The sequence below is a fragment of the Galeopterus variegatus genome, unplaced genomic scaffold, assembly GCF_000696425.1.
Source record: "Galeopterus variegatus unplaced genomic scaffold, G_variegatus-3.0.2 Scaffold2131, whole genome shotgun sequence".
NCBI classification, from domain to species: Eukaryota; Metazoa; Chordata; class Mammalia; order Dermoptera; family Cynocephalidae; genus Galeopterus; species Galeopterus variegatus.
Window position 1 is genome coordinate 217,688 of NW_007728242.1, and position 9,106 is coordinate 226,793.

The 9,106-nt window shown below is 39.7% G+C and overlaps 1 protein-coding gene across 1 annotated transcript in view; it reads right to left on the minus strand.

The window, feature by feature from the left end:
- ALDH5A1 (aldehyde dehydrogenase 5 family, member A1) overlaps positions 1–9,106 on the minus strand; it is a 28,705-nt gene that overhangs the window by 14,432 nt on the left and 5,167 nt on the right. The window contains exons 2-4 of the mRNA XM_008580587.1: positions 7,859–7,942; positions 7,006–7,176; positions 5,434–5,550 (exon numbers count right to left, since the gene is read on the minus strand). Of these exons, the coding sequence (XP_008578809.1) occupies positions 5,434–5,550; positions 7,006–7,176; positions 7,859–7,942 (372 nt within the window). The remainder of the gene's footprint in view (positions 1–5,433; positions 5,551–7,005; positions 7,177–7,858; positions 7,943–9,106) is intronic.

The window sequence follows — 9,106 nt, forward strand, 5'->3', positions numbered from 1 at the left end:
GTGGGATCCGAACCCTCGGGCGGGAGCGCCGCCGCGCTTCCCAAGCGGCGCACTATCCAGTGCGCCACCGGGCCGGGCCCCACAAAAACTTTCAAATTAGATTTATATTATTTTTACCTGCTGAATATTTATGTACATGTCCAGCATTAGTACACACACACACACACACCCCAAGAGACTTCAAAAGTTTGTGGAAAAATAGAATTGAAAGATAATACTAATCTTTCTGTGAACATTTTTTTTTTTCCTTTTTGTCTTTTTTCGTGACCGGCAATGGATCGCAACCCTCAGTGTCGCGCCCGTACCGGACCGGGACCGGCAACGGGATCGCAACCCTCGGTGTGGCACCCGCACCTCGCTCAGCCAGTGAGCGGGAACCGGTCTGTATGTGGGATCCGAACCCTCGGCGGGAGCGCCGCCGCACTCTCAAGCGGCGCACTGTAGCAGTGCGCCACCGGGCCAGCCCTCTGTGAACATTTTGAGGACCCTCTCATATACATATATGTAAACTAGCAGAAAAAAAGTACACTATCTGGAGAGAAACACTGTGAATGAAAACTTTCGGGCTGGTGGTTTAGCTCAAGGGTTCAGATCTCTGTACAAGCTAGCCACAAAAAAAAAAGAGAGAACAGAAACTCTTGTTCTATCCTGACTTTTTTCTCTTTTGGACATTTAAAAGGATAAATAAAAATCTACTCATAGGTACATCCATGAAGTTTTGAGAAAAGAACTTTTCAACATTCAAGGAAAACAATAAAAAAAAAGACCTTTCCATTTCTGTATTTAGTATAAAGGTACTTTACAATTTTTGTTCAATTCTTAAGACACCCATTTCAACATTAATTGTGTGTTTCTGGAATCTCTAATTCTAGATTATGAAAGAAACATGCATTCCAGAATTGAAGAAATACAACGAACAGCTTTCAGCTACTTCCTATACAACAAATAACTGGAAAATAATGGAAACCTCACAGCTCCAGCTCTTTTGGTTCTGTCAAATAGCAACTTGTGTCATGTAATAATAAGGAGCACCATCCAAAATATCTCCAGAGGATGATCAGACATTACTTTATTATTATTATTTTTTTCCTTTTTGTCTTTTTTTTTCGTGACCGGCAACGGATCGCAACCCTCAGTGTCGTCATCAACAGTGACCAGAGCTGGGTGTCTTATCAGCACCTGTGTGAGAGGAAGCAGAGGCAGCCACAGGCAGCCTGATGGATGGGTTGACAGAGTGGCCCAAACAGCCCCCAGGTGTTCAGTCTGAGAACAGCAGCTGGAAGTGGGAGGGCCTTGCCCAATCCAAGAGCAGGTGAGTACACGGGACGGGACGCTGTTATAAGGACTGAAGGGCAGGGAGGGTCCCGCCCTTGGGAACTGTGTGATAAAGGAGCAGAAGGTCTAGAGAAAAGCAGGAAAAGGGAACAGAGCCAGGCAGCGTCAGAGAGCAAGTTGCCTTAGCTTCGAACACAAACCAATGACTCAAAAGGTACTCTTGAAGGTGCAAAAGCTATTTCTAACCAGGCCTCCTTCTAAAAGTTCAGGAAAACTAACTAACATAAAACTGACAAAAGTCTCAGAAAAACACTGAGGTCAAATCCCATACAAAGATGTTAAAAGAAAAACAGGATGTGAAGTAGAATGACATCCCCATAGACAACAAACGCACACCAGAAAACATGCCTGCAAAACAGACCCAAGCTGTAACTCACTGTTTTGAGGTGTGGATGATAAGAAAATTATACCAGGAGAGAAAAGAACAGCACGAATCAGAGTTAGAAAAATTTAGAAATGAGGTGAGGAAAGAATTAGAAATAAATAAAAAAAAATCATCTCAGAAATGAAGACCAAACTAGAAGGAACACAAGAATGAATGAACACAACATACAAAACCTGAAGAATGACAGAAGGCAAAAAAGAAGATAATTTTTAAAATTAGGGAAAATATGAGAAAAAGTGACAAAAAGATTCAACTCATGGATAACAGGAGTTCCTGAAGAAGGAAACCTAATGAAGGGTGGAGACCAAATCCTAAATCCTTTCCAGAGATTTAAAAAAAAAAAAAAATTGAAACTACATATTTTATTTTTTTTTTTGTCTTTTTTCATGACCGGCAACGGATCGCAACCCTTGGTGCTGCGCCCACACCTCGCTCAGCCAGTGAGCGGGAACCGGTCTGTATGTGGGATCCGAACCCTCGACGGGAGTGCTGCCGCGCTTCCCAAGCGGCGCACTGTAGCAGTGCGCCACCGGGCCGGCCCGAAACTACATATTGAAAGAGCACACTGAATACCTAGAATATGGACCCGATATAATCATCACAAAGACATATTCTAGTGACATTACTGGACTTTAAAGATAAAGGAGTATAAAAAAGCCACTTTTGGGGATCTAGGCAAAAAGAACAAGTTAACTTATAAAGGCAAGAAACTTAGATTATTATCAGACTTTTCAAGAGCAACACTATGTATCAGAGAAAATAAAGAAAACATTTAAGATGATCAAGTCAAGAAAATGTGAGCCAAGGATTTTATACACAGCAAAACTGATTTACAAGCATAATGGATACAGACTGTTGTCAACATTAAGAACTGGAAATACCACTCCCATGAGCCCTTCCTGAGGGGTCTACCAGGGAACAGGGTTCAGACAACCAAATGACTAGAGAGACGTCAACATAAGCACTGGTGGTGAGCCATAAATATATAGCACCATCCCCATGCTGACCAGCCAAAAAAAATACACACATGCACGCACGCGCGCGCACACACACACACACACACACACACACACACGCTTGTTGAACTAAGTAACTCTAAAGGAGGTTAAAAGGGAGAGAGTAGAGCGTGTAATAGTTATTGTCCTAAAGCACAGATATAGACAGTGTAACTATCTTAAAATATGGGGAAACCGTCATAGTCAAGAGGGACCTAAGGAGATGTGACAACTGAATATTACGTGGTATCCTGGATGAGATCCTGGAACAGAAAAAGTTTCATATTGGGTAAAAACTAATAAAATCTGAATAAAGTATGAACTTTAGTTAATAATGATGTATCAATATATGTTTATTAATTGTAACAAATGTATCATACTAACATAAGATGCTAATAATGAAGGAAACCGAGTGTGAGGTATGTGGGAAATCCCTGTATTTACCTCAGCAATTTTTCTGTAAACATAAAAGTATTCTAAAATAAAAAGTTTACTAAAAAAAATGGGAATGAAGAAAGAAAATATAAAAACACTGAACCATTTTCAGTAGGCATATTGGTGATGATGATATTAAAATTAATGTTCAGAAGCTGTTGTGTGTATGATGTGGTGTAAAAACTATGGGGATGTTAATTCAGTCATCCCCCGAGTCCTTGGGAACTAGGAAAAGAGGAGATGCAGATATTATAGAAGAGATTAGGTGAAAACCCTGTAGTACTAAATTTGATTTGGAGTTTTCAGGATGAATTTATGCAGTGTTTTATCTGTGTGTATGTGTCTCTGCACATATGTGTATATCCCCTAGCCCTGTCCACTGAAAGTCCACTGAAAAGACCACCCAGTAGCAATGAACATCCCTGCATCCCAAGCCCGAGTGCAATCTTAAAATATCATTTCCTACTAAGGCTTTTTGAGGAATGTTTAATTCCAGTTCTGGGGCAGGAAATTTATAAAATAAGCCTGGAATATCTTGTCATATCAGATAGCAAGGAGGTGCTCAAAGACTACTAGGGTTATGTTAAAAGACTCAAGAGCCAACCATTGGCCATAAATGGGGCAAGTTGAGTTTCACTCAAGGTGATAACCACAATGGACTGAAACTCATCAAATATTTAAAATCTATTAACTCACAATGATACTTAAAAACCAAACCAACTATAACAATGGGAAACTTTCTGAGAAATGCGTCTTCATTAGGTGATTTCATCATCGTGTGAACATCACAGAGTGTATTCACACAAACGTAGACGTACGGTCTGGTTGTATGTACCATGGTTGTATGTATAGCCTATTACTCTGAGGCTGCAAACCTGTGTGGCCTGTTACTATACTGAATACTGGAGGCCACTGTAATACAATGGTAAGTATTTGTGTGTCTAAACATCTAAGTATAGAAAAGGACAGTAAAATACGGTACAATAAAAAATGGTAGTTTTGTTTACACCAGCATCAAGCTGCAAACCTGTGTGGCCTGTTACTATACTGAATACTGGAGGCCACTGTAATACAATGGTAAGTATTTGTGTGTCTAAACATCTAAGCATAGAAAAGGACAGTAAAATACGGTACAATAAAAAATGGTAGTTTTGTTTACACCAGCATCACCACAAACATGTGAGTCATGTGTGGAGCTAGGACGTTATGACAGCTAGGATATCACCAGGCACTAGGAATTTTTCAGCTCCATTATAATCTTAAGGGACCACCATCGTATACATGGTCCAATGTTGACCAAGAAACATCATTAAGTAGTTTGTGACTGTAGATGGTAACCTTTGGCAGATGCTAGGAATAGATTCATTAATTTGAAAAAATGGAAAATTAAAAGAAAGAATCAAGCACTTGTAGTGACTTTCCTGCAAGAATTTACTGCTGGGTAACCACATAGTAGGTAAGAGGCAGCTTTGCTTTATAGACGTTGTCTAGGGAATAAATGAAAAAAATGAAAGAATTCAAATGTCACTATTTTTGCAACTCCTAATGAATTAACAGACCGAGTGGCATTGAGCAGTGGCTAACCTCATAAAAACAGACCACCAGACATTATGTGCCTCCTGATAAAAGAACACAGCAGGGGATCAAACCTAAGTCTGATGAAGTCTCCAGATGCACCTGCCAACCTGCGGGAAGTGCACAGGACAGAGGGACGTGGTATGCCCTCTGCCACTCCACACTATGGGAAGCTCTCCCAGTCAAATGTCCCATTTCTTCAAAAGATAAATTGTAAGGAAAAGAAGAGGATGGAGAAAAACCTGCAGATTAAAGAGACTTATAAGACACTCCAAATTAAAATATAAGCAGGACTATGGTGCTTGGGGATGCACAGTCGGGTGTTAAAACTGTAAAAAACATGAAGAAATGATTATTATAAAAATCAAGATGGGGCTATTTTTGAGAGAGGGAGGCAGTGGTATTCACACAGGACGCATGGAGTCTTTCTGGGGCGGCTGGCAAAGTTCTATCTCCTAACCAGGTGGTGGTTATAAGGGTGTTCAACCTGTAATAATTTGTTAAACTATACATTTAGTTTGTGTAGTTTACCTGTATCTATGTTTATTTTTAAATTAAAAAAAAGAAAAGACACTGACTAGATGTGAGCACCTCATGATTATCCTGAAGATGAAAACACAAGGCAAACCGAGGTTAACTACCTTGTCTTGGGTAAAAATTCATTTTGGACTTTGTCAGTTCTGCACACACACAGGGAGAGAGGCTTACCTCGGCCAGGGCCAGGGCGGAGAACGGTGTGTCTTCGGCAGGTTTCACCACCACAGTGCAGCCGGCTGCCAGGGCAGCCCCCACCTTCCTGGTGATCATGGCACTGGGGAAATTCCACTGAGGTCAGAAGAGCAGAAGAGCAGCATGAGACAGAGGAACAACCACCTCATTCTCCAGAAAAGGGCATGTTAGGAAGTCAGTTAACAAATTCCACAGCACAACTGACTGGCGAACCTCTTCTCCCACTGCGCAGGTGAGCTCTCCGAACACCTGGCCCCTGCCAGCTCGAGGGACTCAGGAGATAAAGGCTCAGAAGGACAGGAAACATTTTAAGAATTTGACACAGTATGAAATTATCTAGACCAGGGATCAGCCAACTTTTTCTGTAAAGAGCCAGACGGTAAATTTTTTAGGCTTGTGAGGTATACAGTTTCTGTCACAACCACTCAACTCTGCAGTTGTATTGTGAAAGCTGCCACAGAGAGTATGTATATACAAATGAGTGTCGCTGTGTCTCAATAAAACTTTATTTACAAACACAGGCAGTACGTGGATTTGGCCTGGGACCCTTGGGAGAAAATATTAGCAATAGTGATTCTGAAAATGGCAGATGATCTATTACTTCCCTCTATATACATATTTATAGATATCTATAGACAACTAGATATCTATAATAACAATATTTTATTTTGACAAACTTGTGTAGTGCTTTTTCTGTAGCAGGGATTGTTCTAAGCACTTTAAAATTACAATTAATTCAATCCTTATCACAACACTAAGAGGCTGATATTATTCTCCTCATTTGCAGGTTTGGGGAAGCTGAGACAGTGCAGGTAAGTAACTTGCTTAAGGTCACATGAGCTTCAAGTCAAACCTAGTGAGTCTAGGCAGTTAGGGGGATCCTATCTGTAACTATGCTGAGCAAGCAAAGAACCACAGTCTTGAGACCAGCTGGCAGATATAAGAGAAGTTAATATGTCATCTAGTAAAGGTAGGTCCAAGAAAGGCTGGTTGCCAAGGGAAAGCTGGCCACCCTGTAAGTATACTGCAGCCCCATCCAGGCAGATACGATATCTTATTTTTTAGCCTTTTTACCTCCAGAACCATGCCCAGTGCCTGCTGGTAGGTCCACAAATGCTTTGCTGTTAATGATAACAATAAATTAAGCATAAATTTTTTCCCAAATTATGGCACATTAAAAAATGTGTCATATCTTAAGTCTTTTGAAAAGTGATTAATACAAGAAGATCTTTTCAGAGGTGCTAGGCAATGCCAGGAAGAAGCCTTCGTGTCAAGTCAGAAAAGCCCCCTGGGTCCTCCTGTGGTCATCCCACTTTTGCAGGTGTTACCAAACACATACTCCCACTCACTGCCACCACGCCTAATGCAATTGCAGAGGACCAGGAAACACACCTCCGCAATCAGCAAAGGAATCAGGAAACCAGGATCAGGTGACAAGCTAACAGGATGAGCACACCTCCTTACGAGGAAGAATAAATTGTTTCCTGACTCCTTACCCAATAAATTGTTTCCAGTCACCTACTCTACCACCTTGCTGATCCTGCCACATACCGGGGTGATGACTGTGGCCACACCAACGGGTTGCTTGAGGACCAAGGCCCGCTTTTCCTTTGCTGCGGTATAAATAATGTCTCCATAAATGCGGCGGGCTTCCTCTGAAAACCACTCTAGGAATTGGGCAGAATAGAGAATTTCTCCCTGTGCCTCCTTCAATGGCTTTCCCTGAATTAAATCAGAAAAGAACACATTTATTATCTTCTTATAATAAATGCATGACTCTGTGTTTCTAAACTCTTCAAAGCTGCAGGAAGCATAGAAAAGTCTCCTATTACAAAACCCACAGGGTTGTTGGGAAATTTCTAACTTTAGCGAGAGTTTTAGAAAGCAGAATTACAAATGATAATGGATATATGTATGACTGGATCACCCTAAACCACAAGAGTCATCTGTATTTTCAGTATGTTTACAAATTAGGAGGAGACACCTAGAACTGCATATTCTAATTTTTTTCCTTCTTCCAATATCTCTGAAATGTCATAACCATAGTGTTAAATAATTTATTACAGCAATGGAGGAACTACTGATACATTTTTAAATGTGCAAAAACATGAAAAATCAAAGCAGCCACATAAAAAAATTGGAATAATGAAAAAGCAGTATTTATATAGTTCCAAACAAAATCTAGTTTTGCATATTATTAAAGAATAAACTAGAAGATACAAATTTTATTTTAGCAAATGTGAGTGCCTGGCACAATATCAATTTTTTATCTGATCAGTAGATGAGGAATCTCATATTCTTTAGCAACAGAACAGCACTGATGGGAAGTTGAGACTTTCTCAAGCTTTAGTCCAAGAATTCCTAGACAGTTTCTCAGGGCAGCAAGCCAGGATGCTGAACTTACACATTCAGCTGTGATTATCTTGGCAAGGTCATCCTTATTTTGTATCATTAAATTGTACCATTTCCGAAGTAATGAACTCCTCTCCTGAAAAAGAAATAACAAGGCAGAGAAGTAATGACATACCAAGTGTAAAACAGATTACTAAATAATCTCCAATTTCCTAAAATATTAGCAGTGTGGTCTATTGTTTATGTAATTATTAATGTTATGTGACAATTTGACTGGTCTACAAAATGCCCAGATAGCTAGTAAAACATTACTTCTGATACCACCCAAAGCAATCTATAGATTCAATGCAATCCCCACCAAAATACAAATGACATTCTTCACAGAAATAGAAAAAAAAAAAACAATCCTAACATTCACATGGAACTACAAAAGACCCCAAAGAGCCAAAGCAATCCTGAGGAAAAAAAAAAAAAAGTCAGAGGCATTACACTCCCTGACTTCAAACTATACTACAAAGCTATAGTAACCAAGACAGCATGGTACTGGCATAAAAACAGACACATGAACCAGTAAAACAGAACAGAGAACCTAGAAATCAACCCATGTACTTACAGCCAACTGATCTTCAACAAAGGCACCAAGAACACACACTGGGGAAAGGACAGCCTCTTGAACAAATGGTGCTGGGAAAAGTGGATATCCATGTGTAGAAGAATGAAACTAGACCTGTTCCTCTCACCACATACCAAAATCAACTCAAAATATATTAAATACTTAAATATAAGACTTGAAACTATAAAAGCCCTAAAAGAAAACATAGGAGAAACACTTCAGGATGCAGGACAGAGCAAGACTTTATGAGTAAGACTTCAAAAGCACAGGCAACAAAAGAAAAAATAAACAAATAGGATTATATCAAACTAAAAAGCTTCTACCCAGCAAAGGAAACAATCACAGAGTTAAAAGACAACCTACAGAGTGGGAGAAAATGTTTGCAAAGTATATATCTGACAAGGGATTAATATCCAGATCATACAAGGAACTCAAACAACTTAACAGTAAAAAAAAAAAAAAAAAACTGATTAAAAAATGGGCAAAGGAGCTGAATAGACATTTCTCAAAAGAAGACATACAAATGACCAACAGGTGTATGAAAAAATGCTCGATATGACGAATCATCAGGGAATTGCAAATCAAAACCACATTGAGATATCATCATACCTGTTAGATTGGCTATTACCAAAAAGTGAATAACAAATGCTGGCAAGTATGTGGAGAAAGGGGAACAGTTATACACTG